The sequence below is a fragment of the Strix uralensis genome, chromosome 3 (genome assembly GCF_047716275.1).
Source record: "Strix uralensis isolate ZFMK-TIS-50842 chromosome 3, bStrUra1, whole genome shotgun sequence".
Taxonomy (NCBI): domain Eukaryota; kingdom Metazoa; phylum Chordata; class Aves; order Strigiformes; family Strigidae; genus Strix; species Strix uralensis.
The window spans coordinates 300,769-320,795 of NC_133974.1; the positions used below are offsets into that span (position 1 = coordinate 300,769).

The 20,027-nt window shown below is 68.4% G+C and overlaps 3 protein-coding genes across 3 annotated transcripts; 1 reads left to right on the top strand and 2 right to left on the bottom strand.

Annotated features, from left to right (window-relative positions):
- Positions 1-896: 896 nt before the first annotated feature.
- Positions 897-3,039, bottom strand: DNAJC5G (DnaJ heat shock protein family (Hsp40) member C5 gamma). Its single transcript, XM_074861158.1, has 4 exons — positions 2,801-3,039; positions 2,408-2,621; positions 2,162-2,315; positions 897-1,604 (listed from the first exon to the last, which is right to left on the bottom strand). Exons 1-4 carry the CDS (start codon positions 2,911-2,913, stop codon positions 1,543-1,545), a joined length of 543 nt encoding a protein of 180 aa, XP_074717259.1. The 5' UTR covers positions 2,914-3,039; the 3' UTR covers positions 897-1,542.
- Positions 3,040-3,544: 505 nt separating this feature from the next.
- LOC141940382 (uridine-cytidine kinase-like 1) lies at positions 3,545-14,170 on the bottom strand. Its single transcript, XM_074861152.1, has 14 exons — positions 13,918-14,170; positions 13,432-13,538; positions 13,192-13,362; positions 12,665-12,736; positions 12,251-12,440; positions 12,101-12,162; positions 11,707-11,723; positions 10,817-10,915; positions 5,498-5,591; positions 5,326-5,388; positions 5,007-5,129; positions 4,814-4,921; positions 4,536-4,692; positions 3,545-4,431 (listed from the first exon to the last, which is right to left on the bottom strand). The coding sequence occupies exons 1-14, from the start codon at positions 14,168-14,170 to the stop codon at positions 4,358-4,360; spliced, it is 1,590 nt and encodes a 529-aa protein (XP_074717253.1). The 3' UTR covers positions 3,545-4,357.
- A 1,795-nt stretch (positions 14,171-15,965) lies between these two features.
- Positions 15,966-19,613, top strand: SLC30A3 (solute carrier family 30 member 3). The gene is made up of 8 exons (XM_074864641.1): positions 15,966-16,062; positions 17,367-17,533; positions 17,614-17,760; positions 17,831-17,984; positions 18,491-18,695; positions 18,807-18,912; positions 19,227-19,361; positions 19,468-19,613. Exons 1-8 carry the CDS (start codon positions 15,980-15,982, stop codon positions 19,611-19,613), a joined length of 1,143 nt encoding a protein of 380 aa, XP_074720742.1. The 5' UTR covers positions 15,966-15,979.
- The last annotated feature ends 414 nt before the right edge of the window (positions 19,614-20,027 follow it).

The window sequence follows — 20,027 nt, forward strand, 5'->3', positions numbered from 1 at the left end:
GTCGGGTGACACTGAGTCACGGCGGGGCCCCACGCGGGACCGGCAGCCCGGGTGGGCCGAGCCCAACCCCCCGCCTTCCCCGTCCCACCCCAAGCCCAGCTCTGAGCCCCGGGACGAGCAGCGCTGCCCCCCCAGGGCTCCCCGCCGCCTCCTGCCGGGGGGCGGGGGACGACGGGCTGGGGGGGTCCTGCCGGGCCCTGGGTGGCTGGTGCAGGGTCCCCGGAGCCGGGGGGGCCCGGGGAGGGCAGAGCTGCCGGGAGGTGGGTGCTCTCCCCCGCAGGCAGGCGGGCCGGGGTCCCCCCAGGCCCCACGGACCCTGCCCGGCACCAGCACACCCCCCCCCCCGCCCTCGAGCAGCAGCATGGAAGGGCGCCCGAGGGGGCCGGTGCCAGGAACACCCCAGTCCCCGCCTCACCCTGACGCTCCGACTATATTTAGGGGGTGAGACAGAGCCCACGCAGCTGTGGGCAGAGGGGGACGGAAGGACCAAGGGCTCCTTGTGGCCCCCCCTGCCCCTCTCCCCCCCTGCCCCGGGATGAGGCAGCGGGGCAGGAGCCGCGGGGAGAGGGGACGGTGCTGTGCAGCGGGTCAGTGGTTCAAGGAGGGGACCGGGGTGCCTGGCCGGGCCACTGCCGCCTTACGCACCCCAGCAACGAGGAGGGGGGGGAAAGCGCAGCCCCACGGGAGCCAGCACGGGCTGGGGGGGCACAGAGCTGTCCCAGGAAGGTGACGGGACACAGGGTGACGTCGAGAAAGCTCCTGCTCAGAGCTGCACCGGGGACACGACTCGCCTACACACGCAGGACCCACGGCCGCAGCCCCCCCAGCGCAGGCACGTCCCGCTGCAGCGTGTTCAGGCGGCCCCTGAGGGAGACGGAGACCACGCGGAAACCCACTCCCCTCCCGACATCCTTTAATGGTGCCCATAAAACCTACACAAACCCGAGGAAAGTGCCTGTGAGCGGGCCCAGCCCTGCAGGGCGCCTGCCAGCAGCAGCGAGCGTGGGGTGCAGCCCGTGCCCCGGGGCCGTGGCAAGGCAGAGAGGAAGGGGGTGCAGGAGGCAGCACCCCAACCCCGCCAGCAGCGTTTTGGCACCCAGCACCCATCAAGAGGGTCCCCGGGAGGGCAGGGAGCGGGCGCAGCCCGGCCCCAGGGGTTACAGTGCTAATGGTCTCGGACGTGCTCGACTACCTCTCGTAAGCTACGGGGCCTGGCCCGGAGAGGCCTCTGCTCGCGGCTGCTCGGGCCGGCGGCCGGTGGCCGGGGGGGGACAGCAGCAGGCGAGGCACTGGGGGTGGGGTGCAGCAGAAGGGGCTCCAGGCCACCGCCACCACCAGTGCTGGAAGACGGGCATCGCCCTGGAGCTCGAGCAGGGGCAGAAGAGCCTCTGCGCTGATGCTGGCCAAATTAACCTGAGATTCTAGCCACCGCGAGGCTGGAGAGCCGCCCCGGGTGGCGCGACCGGGGTCCCGGAAAGTGACAGTCCCAAAGGAAGATCCCTGCCCCAAGTCCTGGGGGAGACGGCGGGGCTGAGGCCAGCCTCAGGCATCGCTCCTGGTGCTGACGGCCGGCGCGGGCTGCGCCACAACAGGTACCTGCGGATCTGGAAAAGAAAAGCTGTGGCTCAGCCCCATCCCACAGCGCTGGTAAGGAGGTAGCTGGGACACACTGACACCCCCACGAAGGCTCCCACAGACCGAGGCAGTGCCCCCTGCCCCACGGAAACCTGCAAAAGTGACCCAGTGTGGCCAGTGCCCAGGGATCGGAGGCAGCTGGGAGTGTGGCTGCTCTCCCCACCCCCTGAGGGCACGACCCCCAGCGTGTCTCGGCTGCAGACCTGTGCCAGGCCAAACAAGGAAGGAGAAAGCAGCCCCGTGGCCTGTGCGGTGGCTCCCTCTGTCACCATCACCAGCCCCGGTCTGGACAGGAAACACCGAGGGCTGGCTGCTAAATAAAAGTTGCCATTAAGCCCCATCGGAGCCTCCAGCCAGAGCTCCATCCCCCACGGAGATAAGACGGGGGGGCCTCCCCCGGCGCCCCACGTGAGATGAAGCCAGGTGGTCCCAGCCGCTGGGGCTCAAGACACACAGAGGCACAGACAGAGGGACAGACAGAGGGACACACAGACAGAGGGACACACAGACGGACAGCCCGACTCACCGCTGTCCTCCGCGCCCATCTGCGCCTCCAGGTCCTTGGGGTCGACGTACTTGTAGGACTCGTCCTCCTTGGGCGGGCAGCACGTCCCGCAGCAGAAGAAGCAGCAGCAGCAGCAGCAGCAGCAGGTGAAGGCGCCGCAGCAGAGCGCCAGGGCCTGTCGGGGGAGGGACGGCGGCTCCGTCAGCCCCCCCCGCGCCCGGCAGGCAGCGCCCCCCCGGCACGGCAGCGCGGCGGGCCGGGGCTCACCTGGAACCACCACTTGGACATGAGGAAGTAGTGCTTGACCGCATCGTCGCCGAACTGCTCGGCCACGTAGAGGCCGAGGGAGCCGTACTGGTCGTAGAGGCGGCGTTTGTCGCCGTCGCTCAGCGTGGCGTGGGCGCTGTTGATCTCCTTGAAGCGCTCGGCCGCCGCCGGGTCGTCGGGGTTCTTGTCCGGGTGGTATTTGAGCGCCAGTTTCCTGCGGGGGGCGGCGTCACGGCGGGGACACCGGGACGGGATCCCGACCCATCCCTGCACGCCTGGACCCCCCCCGCCCCGGGTCCCCGGCCGGATCCCCCCCCCCCCCGGGCTCACTGCCCCGGCCGGTCCCCGCCCGCCGGGCCCCCCCCCGGGACGGCCCCTCCCGCCCCCCGGTACCGGTAGGCCTTCTTGATCTCCTCGGGGGAGCTGCCCTTCTGCAGGCCCAGGACGCGGTAGAGGCTCTCCCCGACCCGCGACAGTTTCCGCTGCGGCCGCCCGGGCTCCGCCATGGTGCCGGCCGAGGGCGGGGGGAGGCGGAGGGAGGGGGACGGCGGCACCGACCGTCCCGGACCGGCCCCACCGACCGTCCCGGACCGGCCCCGCACCCGCCGCCGCTTCCGCCCGCGCCGCCGCTCTGCGCAGGCGCCGGCCCCGCCTCCCCCCCCCCCCCCCCCCGGAGCCGGCCGCGCACCCCCGGGGCGCGGGGACACCCGGTCACACGGCCCCGGTCACACCGCCCCGCCCCCGGGGGTCACCGCCATCCCACAGCCCAGCACCCCCCGTCTGCAGTGACACCCCTATCACACACACCCCCCTCCACACACACTGACACCCCCATCACACCCCCATCACTCCCAGTACGTGGTGACACCCCCATCACACCACCCTCCCACCCACCCAGTGACACCCCCATCACACACCCCAGTGCCCCCAGTACACAGTGACACCCTTATTACCTCCCCCCCCCAACCCAGTGACACCCCCATCACATCCCCGGTTTGCAGTGACACCCCTATGCCCCCCCCCTCCCCTGCACATAGTGATGTCCCATCACCCCCCAGGTGACAACCCTGCAGAGGGGCAGCAGCCCCGCCCCCCCCCCAATAATCGCCGGGGATGCAGCAGCAAGACGGGAGCCGGCGGGGTCGCGCTGCTCCTTTATTGGGGTACAAAACAAAGGCAGGCGGGGCAGCGGGGAGCACCTGGGGCTGGGGGGGGCAGCAGAGCCTCTTCAGCCAGCAAAGGGGGGGGGCAGGAGCCGCTCCCCCTCCCGCTGCCGCCCTTTCGAAGAAGAACCTGAGCAAGAAGGGCGGCAGCAGCCGGGGCTGCGCAGACCAGGGCCCCCCCTCGCCACCCCGGGGACACCGGGAGCCGGTCTGGGCCCCCCCGGGGGTGGCACCGGGTGAGCCCCTGCCCTCCCCGGGGCCCGTGGGGGAGGCAATGGAGTGTTGGATCGGTGGGGACAAGGTGGTTTCCTTGAGGAGATCCCCAATCCCTGATGGTTTTCAAGTAGCCGGCCCTGCCCTGCAGGAGAGCCCGGGGCGGGGCGGGGGGGGCAGCTGCTCAGAATAAATACAAATAAATACAGATTCCAGCAAGTGAGCCTGCCCGGCGCCCAGCCAGGACCCGAAAGAAGCCTTGAGGGGGCCAGACCCCCAGGGAAGAAGGTGACCGGCCCCTCGGCCCCAGGAGACCACCTCTCCCTCGTTGGGGTGCAGAGGGACACCCCGCTTTCCCCCACCCCCCCCGGGCCACCCCTCCCTGCCGCCATCCCTCGGCCGAGGGTGGGTCCCGCAGCAGCCGCTCGGAAGGAGAAGGGGCAGCGAGGGGCTGGTCCTGGGGGGCGCAGGGCCGTGCTGCAGGGGGTGGGCACAGGCTGGCAGCCCCTCGCCCCTCCTGGGGGCACACAAGGGCCTGTGGCCAGCCTGGCTGGTGGGCCCGTGGCCAGGCAGCTCAGCAGTCCATGCCGTCGCTCTCACACCAGGCAGAGGGGCCGTCGGTGCCAAAGTATCTGTCCCCAAAGTTACCTGAAAGATGAGGGGACAGAGTGAGGGCAGCCCTGCGGCGATCCCCAACCCCCCCTTCCCTCAGAGCTCCCTCTGCGCGGCCGCAGGGCACAGCACCCCCTCACCGATGCCCGGGATGATGTGGAACTCCTCGTTGATCCTCTTGTCCACGGCGGTGGTGATGATGCGGACGCGGGGAAAGGCGTAGGCCACCGAGTGCACCCCCATCTCCGCCATCAGCAGCGACAGCAGGAAGATCCTGTCCTCCTGCACGTCGTGATCCTGCGGCACGCGGAGCCGTGAGAGCCCGGCCGGCCGCGGGGAGGGCCGCAGACCCTTCCAAACACCCCCATGGCCCCGGGGAGGGCCGCAGACCCTTCCAAACACCCCCCCCGCCCCTCACCAGCAGGACGCGCACTGCCATCATGGCCGCAGCTCCCGTGGACACGGTGCTGTCCATGAGGATGACATAGTCCTCGCTGATCTCCTTGGGGAGCCGCAGGTAGTGGAGCTGAGGAGGGAGGGAGAGGCGGTCACCCACCCCGCGGTGCTCTGGGGGGGCTCCACGGTGCTTGGGGAGGGGGGGCTCCGCTCACCTCGGGCTCCCCCGTGTCGTGGTTGGTCTGGATCAGGATCTTGCCCAGGCGAATGTCCTTGCACACAGCCGTGAGCGCCTGCTCCATGGTCTCCCCGGCCCGCAGGATGGACACGCCAGTGATCTGCGGAAGGGACGAGAACACGCTGGCCTGGCGCGGCTCCCGCGCGGCGGGACGGGGGAACAGGGCCCCCCCCGCCCCGAGCAGCTCCTCCGCACAGGGAGGGACCCCAGCTGCCACCACGCGCTCCCCGTCCCTGCCAACCGAGACGGGGCAGCCGCGTGCCCGTGGGGAGAAAGGGGCTGGAACGACATCTCACCCTCTGCCTGTGGAAGCGCTTCCCTTCATACATGGTCCCCTGGGGCGTCTCCACAGTGACCGACTGCAGAAAGGGGGAAGGGAGTGTGGGCAGAGCCGGGCCCCTGCACGGCCCAGGGGGGCTCAGGAGGGGCAGACGCGGCTGTGGCCGCCCCCAAGGAGCGGCCGCTCACCTTGAGAGGCAGGAAGGAGAGGGCGTGTTCAATTAACAGCCTCATCAGGCGCTTGGAGTAGAAGATGAATTCGTCCCTGGTTGTGTCCTTGTTCCTGTGGAGGGAGGACACCCGCCTGAGGTGAGAGCAGCGTCCCTGCTCCACCCCGTGGACGGCAAACAGGGCTCCGGAGGAAAAGCGCGGTCCGTGGCAACCTGGGGACTACAGTTAGTCATCCCTGATGTTTCAGGGCTTGCTGAAGGCCTGGGGTGTTTTCTAGAAAGGACCACACGGTCAGAGAAACGCGCTCAGCTCCCCTGGAAGGGGGATGTAAAGCCTGCAGCAGATCACGTAGATCGGATAACACGAAAGGATGCCACGCGATGCTGCTCAGCCCTCCGCGGGACACAGGGGACAGCTCAGAGCCCAGCCTGCAAGGCAGGCTAGCTGGAGTAGCAAACCCACGAATCCAGCAGCAAAAAGGAGGGGTAAGAGCGCAGCAACAGCGGCTCAGTGTGGATGCACACCCTGACCCTGAAGGGAGGTGAGGCGGGTGCCCGAGGAGCCAGCGTGGGGGCACAGCACTGCTGGATCCGAGCACGACCTCTAATTGCTGCTGAGCCTCTGCCGAGGATTTGCAGGGCTGGGGATTTAGGGCGTAACTGCTGACTACGTGGAAAGAGCCAGGAGAAAAAAACAGGGGGTGGGAGCCGCAGAGCGTTGGTTCCTGGGGCAACAGGAACTTGGGAGCAAGAGGGTGTTTTGTGTTTTGCCTGGGCCCTGCCAGGGCCCGGCGGGACGGACAGACGGCTCCGGGAGAGCCGCAAGGTGCAGAGACCGGAGCCCACCGCAGCTAAGAGCGGCGCCGGTAACGGGAAAAGGTCAGACACGTTCTCAACTCCTCTGTTTATGTGCCGAGATAAACTACTGCCAGGAACCAGACTTGGAAATACCTGGCGTTATGTCATCCCAGCACTGAAGTGCTGAGGGCAGCAAGAAACAAAATAAATAGAAAACACAATAAAACCACAATGGGATTGTAATTCACAGGGAACCTCTCCCTCAGGAGCAGTAAAGCCAACGGTCTGCGCACGTGCGCCAATCCCAGGGCCGGGGCAAGGCGGGGAAAGAGGGGCCATGGCCACAGGCCTGTCGTGGCCCAACGCGTTGTCACGCTGAAGAAACAGCTGCACAAACCCCGGCGCGTCCTGCGACGGCCGGTCCCAACAGCGCAGCGACGTGAGTGCCTGCAGCAACACGGCAGGCAGGGCCGCCCCAGCCCCGCGTTACCCACGTCGGGGCGTTTTGGGTGAGCGGAGCAGCTCCTCCGCCGGTGCCTGAAGGTGAAGTACCTGCTGCAAGAGGCCACTCAGCAGGGAAAGGAGAAGCTGAGATTTCCTTGTCGTTTAAAGCGGGACCATAAAGAATCCACTGATATCCATCTCACACCTCTTGCAGCCTGTGGCTGCTTTGGCAAAAGAGCAAGTAGCAGGTTGCAATCTAAGTGCCATTTACCAGAAAATCATCAAGAACAAGCTCCCAGCTCCCTGGCTGAATGAAAACCAAGGCGCAGACTGACACCAAAGTACCGTGGTTAACAGGACGCAGCTGAAATCTGTTTTCTCTTCCGTGACCTCTGTCTAAAGCAGGGCAGCCTGCGCACACCTCCGGCATTTTCTGGAGCACGTAAGGATCAAAGAAACCCTACAGACATTTCCCAGTTTCCAGATGGAAGAGGTGGAACTGGCAACAGTCCAGAAGAGGCAGAAGGATATTGAATATTTTTACTCTGTATTTTAAGACATCATCTGCCACTTCTCGCATCTCACCACGATGACAGACAGCCCAGCCAACAGCGCCTGGGAGAAGGATAAACAGTCGCTACTACCCCGAGATATTTTTGCAGCCAGACCTGGGTAGCTCACACCCAAGAGCTCTGCAGTGACCAGAAAACCTAACGTGGACACTTCGCACAAGCCTGGGGACAGCGGGGGGACTCCCAGAGAAGTCAGAAAAAAGTCAGTTCTGGTCTGGAAGAAACCGGCACCCTGCCTACAGCTCTTCGGCGTGGGCCGTCAGCACACACACTGCCCCACGGGTGGGCTTCCCCCACACATCCACCCCCACGGCAGCTCTAGAGGCCCCCGGCACAGAGCCCGGCAGCAGCCCTGCCTCCACGGGACATCTCTCCCGGCCAGCTGCTCCCAACGAGCCCCGCAGGAGAGGCCCGAGGGCCTCCACCTTCCCGGGCACTCCCAACGGCAGGAAAGCACCGGGCGGCCTGACAGGGCCTGGCAAGCACCCAGCTGGGAGCCCGAACACGGGGTGGGCTCAGCTCACGGGCAGAGGCTGCAGCTGAGAGCCGGCCATCGCCTTCAGGCCCCGGGGAAACGGGAGCACAGGCAGGGTTTGTGTCTGAACCACCCTCTCTGGCGCCAGCAGCTTCCCGGCACACAGGGAACACCTCGCTCTGCCCCTGGCTGAAGCGCCAACAGCCACACGCTGCTCAAGGGCAGCCCCAGCACGGGACAACGTGTCCTGCCAGAGCACAAAGTCCAAAGGCTCAGGCCAGAGCGAACTGAGATGCGAGGCAGGTGACCCACGCCACCCACAGGCTGCGCCGCACGGGACATCCCGGGGCCTCTCCAGGAGCGCCGGGAACCACGACACAAGCCGTGGGAAGGGAACGCCGTTGTCCCGCGGCAGAGAGAGCTCGAGATGCTTCAGGGCTGTTGGGGGGCAGAAAGGATCGTTCAGGTGCCGCAGAGTCCTGACGGGTGGCACGAAATGCTCCCACTGACTCTGGTGATCTGGACCCGACACTGAAACATCTTGTAAGTTGGAAAACATGACCCTTATTACGCTGTCCATCTTCAGCCTGACCATGAATAAAATCATTCAGCTACTCTAGCCCAGGGCTATTTTTCAGTTTCTGCCTCTTCGCAATAACAGAAAAAAATCGCTCTGGAAACTGCTTCTCCCCAAGATGCCAAGCCTGAATTTGCCATGACTCTACTCAGCGAGATGCTCATCTGCTGCCATAACATAATCCTTCCAGGAGGGCCCTCAGAGACAGAAGGCTGAGGCACAGAAGAGCCGCCAGTGTTGAACAACAGGGAAGCGACGTTGGCCGGCAGCAGCCTGGCAAGCCGAGACCAACAGGCTGTCTCCAAGGGAGCTGCTCGGGGAAGGGCAGGGTGGGAGAAGGGAGGCCGGAGGGAAATCCTGGTTCGCAGCTCTGTTCGCACCGGCTCGGTGTGCCAAGGCACCCCGAAAGTTTGCACGAGGGCTGCCGCTGCGGAACGGGGCCGGTGGCGCCGCGGGGCAGCTGGAGCGAAGGCGAGAGGTGGGATTTGCCGACATACGGTAACTTCACGCGCAGAGCTGCGGGGAGCTCAGCTCACTGCCCTGCCCAGGGCGCCCAGAGCAGCAGCAGGCCGGGAGCGGCGCCTCAGAGCAGGGGGAAGCCCAGAGGCTCCCGTACAAGGACCGTTAACCGCTCCACACACGCTGAAGTCACGCAGAAGCGACTGAGCGCTGCCAAGTATCACCTACGAGCGCCAGAAATACAAGCTGCCTCGCAGTCACCAAACACAGGAGCTTTTCACCAGAAGAGTTCCTCAGCTTGAAGATCTTAGTAACAGCACTGCCTCAGCTTTCCTTGCTTTCTTGGGCTGCAGCAGGATTTGAGGGGGTGGCTGACAGGCCAAGTCAACGCCCCTCATAAATGTGGTATTTTTCATCTACCATCTGGAAGAGGCAAAGTCCGCCTTCCCGCAGCCCCAGTGCTCTCGCCGGCCGGCTCCAGCAGCACAGAAACTCGAGAGCAGCCGTGCTGCTGGACTCCAACCGCGGCCTGCATGGGTTTGATCCCCTCCCTCCCCCAGGCAGCTGAACAAACCCCTAAGTCTAAGCAGATTAAGGTTATTAGACGCTTGTGGCATAAAGGTGGAGGTGCAACAGGCCCTTCCCGGCACGGCAAAAGGACGCAGACTTCAAGGAGGAAGAGGAGAACAGCAGCGACAGACGAGAGAGGATTCAGCGCCTGCCCGCGGTGCTGCCCCTCCTGGACAAGGGCTGCTCAAACCTGGCCCTTGGCATTAGCCAGGGGCCCCACTAGCCCCGGCTCACGCTCATCTGAGCGCAGCACACGCCAGCGTTGTGCCGTTGGCTCTCCCAAGAGAGCAGGAGGACCCGCAGGTGAAAGGTCTGTGCCAGAGGAACAGCGAGGGCAGAGATGGCGTGGGCTGTGGCACAAAGCCTCGCCGCCTTCCCTCCCTGCATGACCCCGGGATACGGGAAAAGGGAAAACCGCTCCTTTGTGAGCAAATATTCAGCCTCTGCAGGTGCTGCTCCCCCAGGATCTCCCTCCAACCTTCACCCACCACTGAGCGCAGACAGCGGATGAGCCAGAGAAATCGACTCAGGCCATGAGGAAGCCGCTGCCAGAGCGCTGGAGGGACAAGGTGATACCTGCTCCAGAGTCGCCTTCGCTGGCCCTGAACTCAGAACTACTGCGGTGAGGTATGTGGGCCTCAGGGACCGGCCCAGGGCGCAAGTGGTGCTGCATCACACGGCTTTTCACTGCTGCAAAGTGCCCTCGGAGCCTGCACTTTGACAGCTAGGAGTCCTGGAGGAGTTGGACAAGGAGCACCTTGCTTCCTCCAAGGCGGCGCACGGACTGCGCGTGGCCGCGAGGTTACATCCTGCGAACCAGCACGGGGGGGCTGGCAGCCCCCCGCAGCGCGAGCAGGCACCAGGGAGAGCTCAGCGTCCCCGGGCTGCTTTACAACCCAGCGACACAAACGCATGCAGAGGCTGTGAGTTGCTGCAACCGCAGTAACAAGAAACATCTTAGCGGTCCCCCAAGATTCAGCTCTTGATCTACACTAACGCTACTGTCACCAGGAAAAAAGGAGCATCAGTGGGGAATGAAAAGATCAAATGAGCGGGAAAGTCACAGAAGCCACAGCCGGGGTCCCTGCCGTACGCTGACTCGGAACCCAAGTGCCTCAGGAGAGGGGCAGCAAGGGCACCTCACCCGGTGCTGCCAGCTCCCACGCCTGCGCTCCAGCTAGGCAGGAGCTAATCAGTCTCCCCTCACCGGGAAAAGCCTCCCCGTGGCTCAAAAGTCACCCCAGGGCAGATGTGCCGAGGTCTTGTCGCCAAACAAGCATCTGTTGGGCAGAGCCAGCTCTGTTCAGTGGTTCTACTCCAAGAAACTCCCCCTGTCTGAAGCCCGAAAGGCAGAGGAGGGAAAACTCACGCCAGGTTTTGTAGCGTGACGCTACAGAACAGCCCTTCTGAGAGAGGGAGATGCCGGAGGCGGCGGGGGCCTACCTGATGATGGTGTGCATGCCTCGCACCTGCGGCGTGTTCTCCAGGACGCTCAGCGTCTTCGGCAGCGGCTGCCCTTGGTGGGCAGAGGCCAGAGCTGCCCTGCAACAAGGAAGCCACGATCAGAGCTGCAGAGCCCACGCACACGGAGCCACCGCGCCGGCCCCCCTCAAGGCTGCCTACGCCAAGTCCCAGAGAACAGGGACCGTCCGGGGCCCTTCTCCCACAGAACGGAGCAGCCTGGGGCACGCCAACACGTGGGGAAGGAACCATGCTGCAGAAAGGGACAGGAGCAGCACAGGGAGATGGTCACACAAAGGGACGGGTCACACAAACAGCCCCCAGGGAGCTGCACGCCGGCCAGCCACCTCTGCAGCCAGGAGGAGCAGCTACATGCAAGCATCCCAGAATCATCTGGGTTGGAAAAGCCCTTGAAGCTCCTCCAGTCCAACCATGAACCTCACCCTGACCGTTCCCAACTCCACCAGATCCCTCAGCGCTGGGTCAACCCGACTCTTCAACCCCTCCAGGGATGGGGACTCCCCCCCTGCCCTGGGCAGCCCATTCCAACGCCCAACAACCCCTTCTGCAAAGAAATACTTCCTAAGAGCCAGTCTGACCCTGCCCTGGCGCAGCTTGAGGCCATTCCCTCTTGTCCTGGCGCTGGTTCCTTGGCTCAAGAGACTCATCCCCCCTCTCTGCACCCTCCTTTCAGGGAGTTGGAGAGGGCCATGAGGTCTCCCCTCAGCCTCCTCTTCTCCAGACTAATCTCAGCAAAGCTTTGGCCAGCAGAGAGAGAGAAGAGGCAGGAAGTGGAGAAGAGGGGGTGCTGGCTGCCCTCCACCCCCAGCCCAGGAACCGGCCCTTCCGCGCCCGGCAGCATCCCCGTGTACCTGACGGTGATCTCGCGCTGGGCGGTGGAGCGGAGTCATCCAGCGTGGCGGAAGGGGAAGGAAAGGACACCCAGTCACTGCGCCGGCCAGGCACAGCCACCCCTTCCCCTGGGCTGAGAGCAGGAAAGGCACCGCCGGGAGGCAGGGAAGGGCTGAGATCTCTGAGGGGCACTGCGGGTGAACCAGGCCAGGCCAGACCGCGAGTGCCAGGGCGGGTGACACGCACCCACCCACCTCTTCCTTTCCCCAGCCCCCCGCATCGCCGCTCAGGCTGCCCCAAGAGCTTTTGTAAAGCTTCTGGGCGCTCCAGAGAGGGCTGCGAGCGGCCTCAACCTCCCCTCCGCGCGCGGAGCGCTCCTCCTGCCCCGCGCCAGTCGCTGTCCCCACACCTCACCTTCTCCAGCTGGCTGTGCACGTGCTGCACGATCAGGTCCAGGGCCACAAAGTTCTCCCCACCTGAGAGTGGAGAAGCGGGGTCAGACGCCCAGCCCAGGAGCTGCTCCCGGCACGCGGGTCAGGCCCGGCAAACACGGCGCCATCTCACCCCGGGGCACCACGATGTCGGCGACCTGCACGGTGGGCTCGATGTACTGCTCGAAGGCCGGCTTCACAAACTTGTTGTACTGCTTGATGACGCCCACGATGTCACGGCCGCGCTCCATGATGTCGCGCTGTAGCCGTCGCACCAGCCGGATGTCAGAGTCCGTGTCCACAAACACTTTCATGTCCAGGAGCTGGAAAACTGGGAGGGGTGAGCACCCCCTATGCACCAGCCCCCCACGCCAGACCTGCCCCGTTCCCCTCGCCTGCAGCCCCGCCAGCGATGGCACCCCAAAGCCCCTGCTACGGGGGTGCTCTGACAGCAAGCGGGGGGTGACCTCTCCCTCCACAGCCCCCACCCCACCACCACACGCCTCCCCCACCGAAATGGGCCACCGGCCGCATCAGGCAGCGATACCTTCAGCAGCTCCTTGTTCGCGAAAGCCAGGATCCCTTCAAACACGATGACATTAGCCCCGTACACCGTTTTCTGCGGGCAGAGAAGAGCCGTGTTCATTCTGCCCCCCCTCACACATGCTGCAGCGACACCAACGCTCGGCACAGACACCTCAACCCCGGACCAGGACACCCCACAACCACCCCGCATCACCCAGACTTTAAGGGCTCTTTTTCACACCCTGCGCTCGATCCTCCCACCCTGCACGGACCCAGAACCCAGAGCCAAAGCTCAGAACCCCAAACCTCTTCCCAACACCTTCCCCCCGTCCTCCCTGCACTCCTCCAAACTCTGCGCTGTTCCCACATCCATCTCCACGTCTCCATGCTCCCTCCCTGCTCCTACACCTCCAATCCCACCAGAATGACCCTCCTACACCTGACAGCCCCCAGCCCCTCCCCTCCTTTGCCCTCCCAGGCCCCACAGCCCCCCCTCTTCCTGGGGGGCTCTCCCCAGGGCGCCCAGCCCAGCTCCCCTGCGGCACCCACCCACTCGCGGCGGCGGCTGTGCGTGGTGAAGTCGTAGACCGGCACCTTCACGCTCTTGCCCTTCTTGAGCTTGCGCAGGACGCTGACGAGCAGCTCGAAGTCGAAGGCGTCGGGGTGGTCGAAGTTGTAGTCGCTGCGGGCCGCCAGCGCCTGCTGCCCCTCGTCCAGCACCTGTGGGCCCCGACACCACTCAGCGCCGCGCTGACCCCACCGGTCCCCGTCACCCACCCCGCCCCTCACCTTGTAGAAGGAGTCCATGGAGAGCAGCACGACCCAGGGCACGTCCAGAGCCTCGATGATCCGCGTCGCCACCGTCGTCTTGCCCGAGGCGCTGCCGCCGCACAGGCCTGGGGGCGAGCGGGGCGGGGGGGCACCACGGCGGCCGCGGCCCCGGCTCCAGCTTCATCCCGGTCCCAGCCCCGGCCCCGGTCCCATCGCTTCCCCAGCCGCGGCTCAGGGTCCGGAACCATCATTTCCCCGGTCCCAGCTGCGGCCACGGCCCCGGTTCCAGCCCTTCCCCGTCCCGGTCCCGGCTCCATCACTGTGCCAGGCCCCCATCCCTTCCCTATCCCGGGCCCCGGCTCCTTCGCTTCCCCGGTCCCGGTCCCCGTCCCCGTCCCCATCCCGGTCCCGGTCCCGGTCCCATCCCTCCCCCGGCCCCACCCCCGTTCCCAGCTCCATCCTCTCGCCGCTCCGGTCCCGGCCCGGCCCCGTCCCGCCGCTCACCGATGACGAAGGCCTCGTCCACGGGCGCGCCGGTCTCGCTGTACCATGGCGGCCGCCCGGCCGTGTAGATGGTCCGTTTGCTGGTGCGCAGCAGCGGCGGCTCGGGCTGGCACTGGCTGGCGGTTCGCCGCCGCGGGGAGGGCGCCAGCGGCAGCCGGCTCAGCAGCGAGCCCAGCGGGCCGGGGCCGGGGCCGGGGCCGCGCTCGGGGCCCGCCGCCCCCCACCGCTCCTCCGCGCCCGCCGCCGCCGCCATCTCCGCGGGACGGGCCGCCCAGAGCTCCCGGCAGCCCCCGCGGCCCCGCCCCGGCCCCGCCCCCGGCCCGGACCCGACCCTGGGGGGTCCCCCCGGTCCAGCCCCCCCCCCCCCGCCCCACGGGGCCACCCGGAGCCGCTGCCCAGGGCCAGACCGGAGTCTCCGGGGATGGAGACCCCCCCCAGGCAGCCGGTGTCACCCCCGCGCTGAGGAGCGTGTCCCGGGGGCCAGAGGGACCCTCCCGGGGGCCAGTTGGTGCCCGTGGCCTCTGGTCCTGTCCCTGGGCACCACTGGCAGAGCTGGGCTCCCTCTTCACTCCCTCCCTGCGGGGGAGGGATTCACCCCCCTGAGCCTTCCCTGCTCCGGGCTGAGCAGTCCCAGCTCCCTCAGCCTCTCCCCACAGCAGAGATGCCCCAGTCCTTCAGCGCCTCGGTGGCCCCTCGCTGGGCTCTCTCCAGTCTGTCCCTGTCCCCCGGCACTGGGGAGCGCTGGGCCCAGCCCTCCCGGGGTGGGAGCAGAGGGCGAGGCCCATCCCCTCCCTCGCCGGCGATGCTTTGCCCAAAGCCGCCGTTCGCCACCGAGGGCACGTCGCTGCTTCATGGCCAACTTGGTGCCCACCGGGACCCCCGGGGCCTTTTCTGCCGAGCTGCTTCCCAGCTGGGGGGCCCCGGTATGTCCCGGTGCTCTGGGGTGGTTCCTCCCGGGGCAGGGCTCTGCGCTCCCCGTCGCTGACCTTCAGGAGGTTCCCGCCAGCCCCTTTCTCCAGCCTGTCCAGACCCCCCCACGCCGCGGAGCAGCAGCACGACCCTCTGCTGTAGAGCTGCCCCCCCCCAGCTCGGTGTCACCCACGAACCCACCGAGGGAACCCCCTGTCCCGTGCTCTGGGTCATCACCGGGGATGTCACACGGGACTGGACCCAGTCCCGGCCCCTGGGGTACACTGGTCGTTACTGGTTTCCAACTGCCCTTTGCGCCACCGCCCCTCACGCTCCGGGCCTGCCCACGCAGGGGGTTTTCCGGGCAGCTGCCCGTCCGCTCCCCCAGCCCACGCTGCCACTGCCTCGCCAGGAGGATCCAGGGGACACGGAGCCGCCAGCCCCGCTGGAGCCCACAGTGGCCCGGGGACAGGCTCGCATTCGAGGCCTTGCCGGAGCCCGGGTAGACGCTGTCACGGTGCTCCCCCCGCCTGCCAGCCCCGTGGCTCCACCGCAGACGGTGACTGGGTCGGTCGGGCACGACCCCCCCGCTGAAGCCACCCCGACTCCTCCCGGGGAGCCCCTCGGCCTTCACCCGCCTGGAAGTGGTTCCCGGGGTCAGTTGTCTCATCCCCCTCCCAGGGACAGAGGTGACACTGACCCCCTCGACCCGAACAGCCGCCCCATATGAAAGCAGTCCCCCCTACACAAACAGACCAAGCAGCTCCCCCACACCCGCGCAGCCCTCCCCATCACCCCCGCCGTACAGGTTAACCAGTCCCCCCGGCACTGACCGGGCTCCGCTGCCTTCCCTGCTCCGGCCGCCCTGGCTGGACCCCCGGGGTCACCCCCCCACGCCCCCCCCCCGCTGCCTTTGCCCGGTCTCTCCGTGGGGCCGCGGGCTGGGCTCCCCCCGCCGCCCCCTCCGGTGCCCGGAGCGGCGGCACGGCCGAGTGGGACCCCGGGGACCCCGGGGGTGCCGACACCTCCCGAACCCCCTCGCGGGGCCGGCCCCGGGAGGGGGCGGGGCCAGGCGGCGGGGGCGGGGCCGAGGCAGGGGGCGGGGCCGTGGCGGTCCCGGCGGCGGGTGCCCGCGGTGCTGCTCGCCCCCGGCATGGAGCCCCCGACCGGCACCGAGAGCGCCCGCCTGGTCAACCCGCGGGGCGGCCGCGCCGACGGCAGCCTGCGCCTCAAGAGGTACCGCCGGCTCCCCGGCACCCCACCGCCCCGGCACCTCCATCACCGGCAATCCCGGCACCCCACCACCCCAGCACCCCCAGCACGCCCAGTGCCCCGGCACCCCGTCATCACCTCGGGACCCCATCACCTTCATCGCCCCGGCACCTCCATCACCCCATCACCGGCACCTCATCACACCGACACCTCCCTCCATCACCCCATCGCCCCGGCTCGGCCACCCCCGGCCCGCCCCCCGCTAGCACCACCTCCCAGTGCCCCCGGCTCCCCCCGGCACCGCCACCTCCATCACCGCCGGCGTCTGCAGCCCCCGATCCCCCGCACGCGCCGGCACCCGCATCGCCCCCGGTATCTCCATCACCCCCGATTCCCCCGGCTCCCCCCGACACCGACAGCTCCCTCCCCCCGGGACCCGCAAGCACGTCCAGCACTGCCCAGCTCTCACGCCATCCAAACCCCGACACCGGCACCCCCCCGGTACGTCCATACCCCCCCCCTCAGCCCCCGCGCCTTCATCCGCCTGGCACGGACACCGGCACCTCCGCAGAACCCGACCCGGCCCTGACCGACCGCGCGTGCACCGGGCACCCGTCCCCCCTCCGATACCGGCACCCCCATTCAAGTGGAACCAGCACCCCCCGACCCGTGCGCCAGCCCCGCTCCCGCCTTGGGTCGCCGTTCGCCTGGTACCGGCGCCCAAACGTGTCCCCCTCCCCCCGGCACCGGCCCCGTCCATCCGTCACCTCCCCGCACCGACACGCTGTCCATCTCTCCCGCCCGCACCGGTGCCCCCCGCCCGCCTCCGCCCCTCCTGCTTCCCCCGCCTCACGTCCCCGCACCGCCACCCCGTCCAGCGGCCCGGCCCCAGACACGACAGCTCGGTCCCACCGGCACCGGCCCCTCCGCCGCAGGCACCGGCCCCAGACCCGCCGGTCCCCGCCCCGGCCCGGGCTCCCCTCGGCTCCGCCGGGATGATGCGGGCGGCTCTGGCCACGCAGCACCGGCACCGGGGTCGGGTCGTTCCCCGACCATCACCCCGGCCCTACCGGGACCCCCGCGCCGCCTCCCGCCGTCCGGGGCAGGGGCGCAGCCGACGGCTTCATTACCGGCAGCGGCGGGGCCGGGGGGGCACACACGGCGCCCCGCGACCGGCCCGGGCACCCCCCCGGTGTCGCACGGGCCGGGGGGCGACGATGCCGTGCACCCGGTGCTCTGGGATGGACTGCGGCTACCGACAGCCTCGGGGGTGCTGGGCAGGGGCACCGGGAGCCGGTGCGGCCAAGCAGTGACCCCCCCGCCCCCAGTCTGTTCACAGGCTCCCAGGACGCCCTGGCCCCCCCGGCCCCTCCGGCTCCTTGCTGCCACTGCAGCCCCCTCGCCCCCGGTCCTGGCCCGGGGAGGCTCCAGGCCCGGCGGCAGCTGAGCGTCGCCTGCACCGTCTGCTGCGTCTTCATGGTCGGGGAGGTGATAGGTAACGGCGGGCGGGGGCCGGGGGGCCGGGGGGCCGGGGGGGCCGGGGCGTGGGGTGCCAGCTCCGCTCTGCGCCCACAGGCGGGTACCTGGCGCACAGCCTGGCCATCATGACGGATGCGGCTCACCTCCTGACCGACGTGGGCAGCATGGCCGTCAGCCTCTTCTCCCTCTGGGTCTCCACCCGCCCGCCCACCCAGACCATGAGCTTCGGCTGGCACCGCTCGGGTGAGCCGGGGGGGCACGGGGCTCCACGGGGAGCAGCCGGGGGTGGCCGCTGACGGCGCCTGTCCCGCAGAGACGCTGGGTGCGCTGGCGTCTGTCCTCTCCATCTGGGTCGTCACTGGGGCCCTTGTCTACCTGGCGGCCGCCCGCATCGTCAGCAACGACTATGAGATTGAGGCGCGAGCCATGCTGGCTACCTCCGCCAGCGCCGTCGGCGTCAACCTGGTGTATGTCCCGCAGGACCCTGGGCACCCGCGTCCCCCTGCGCACCCCCAGCCTGAGCCCCAGCCTCCCCCCACACCCCTGCCCCACATAAGACCCTGGTACCCCAAGACCCCCAGCTGTGGCCCCCACGTCGCCTTCTGTCCCTGTGCATCGTGTCCCCAAGCGCTGCCTCCCCCAATTCCCTGTCCCCCACACGCTCCCAGCTCACGTACGTCTGCTCCCCGGCCCCACATCTGGCCCCCCTGAGCAGCACCCCCCTCCGCCCTGTCCCCCTGCCCAGTCTCAGCCATGACACATGCCCCAGGCCTGGCCCCCCACATGTCCCATCCGTGCTGTGTCTCCAGCCCTGCCCTGCGGGGGGGACTCTGCCCCCCAGCTCTCCACCCTCCCGGGTGTGCCTGTCCATGCCCCTGTGACGCCCGGGCACCGCTGCCTGTGTGCGGGGTGCAGGCAGGGCCAGTGAGCCCCTGCCCCACGCGCGGTGCTGAGCCAGCCCTGCTCCCCCCAGCATGGCCTACATCCTGCACCAGTCCCCCGTCGGCCACAGCCACGGCGCAGGGGGCTACGAGCAGCTGGAGAGCGCCGGGGGCCGCCTGCCCAGCCATGCCCCCCTGCCCGGCAGCACCAGCGTCCGCGCGGCCTTCGTCCACGTGGTGGGTGACCTGCTGCAGAGCGTCGGCGTCCTCGTGGCTGCCACCATCATCTACTTCAAGGTGCCAGGGCTGGACCCCCCCGTCTGCTGCCCCATGCAGGGGGCCGAGGGGCCCTGGGGCCCCCACACCTGGCTCTGCCCCCCAGCCTCACCCAGACCCCTCTCTCTGCAGCCCCAGTGCAAGATCGCAGACCCCATCAGCACCCTCTTCTTCTCCGTCTTCGTCCTCGGCTCCACCTTCACCATCCTCAGGGATGTCTTCAGAGTCCTCATGGAAGGTGAGCCGCGGGCGGGGAAGGGGTGGGACCACAGGCACGGGGGGATTGTGTTGTGCAGGGGGCTGGTGGGGTGTGGAGGGATTGTGGGGTGCAGGCGGATTTTGGGGTGCAGGGGGACTGTGGGGCATGGGGGGCTGACAGCGCAGCAGGACTGTGGGGCGTGGGAGCTCCTTGGGGCTGCAGCACCCACCCCTTGCCCCCTCTGCTCCCCACTGGGGCACCGCCCCCCAACCCTTCCCTTGCCCCCCTGAGCCCCCCCAGCCTGTCCCCCCCGGGGATGCCCCCTGCTCCCCATGACCAGGCATCGCTCGCAGGGGCACCCCGGGGCCTCGAGTTCGGCGCGGTGAAGGGGGCGCTGCTGGGGGTCCGCGGGGTGAAGGGCGCCCATGACCTGCACCTCTGGGCGCTGACGCCGAGCCACCACGCCGTGTCGGTACACGTGGCTGTGGGTAAGCGCCTGCTTTGGCGGGGGCGGGGGGGGGTACAACCGGGGGTCCCCCCCCGGCGACTGCCCGCGCTCTGGGTGGGGCTGAGCCGCTGCCCCGGGGTCCGCAGAGGCCAACGCCGACGCCGAGACCGTGCTGCGGGAAGTCACGGCCCAGTTGCAGCGCAACTTCAGCTTCGCCTCCTGCACGGTGCAGGTGGAGCGGTACCGGGAGGAGATGGCGGCCTGCCCCCACTGCCAGGACCCCCCCACCTGACACCTTCCCGCCGCCACCGGGACCCGCCCCCGGAGCTTGGGGGGGGAAGGGGGGGGGGGGCAGCGCTTGGGCTCCTGTCCCCGCTGCGGGGCTCCGGGGTGGGACGGTGTCCTGGGCTGGGGGGTCACACACACACAGAGCCCAGGGACCCCCCCCAGGACTCCTCACCCCCTGCCGCAGCCCCAAAGGAGGTGGGGGGGGAGAATCCTGCCCCTCCCTATGGCCCCCCCGATCCCTGTTGTCCCCTGCAGGAGAGGGGAGGAGGGAGGGGACGTCCCCAGGGGACAGTGGCAGAGCCCAGACCCACCTCGGCCGCAGGGACGGTCCCCCCGCGCCCGTGGCCTTGCTGCTCCCGATGGGGGGGGGGGGACACACACCGGGGAGCTGCTGCTGCTGCACCCCCCGGGGCCAGGG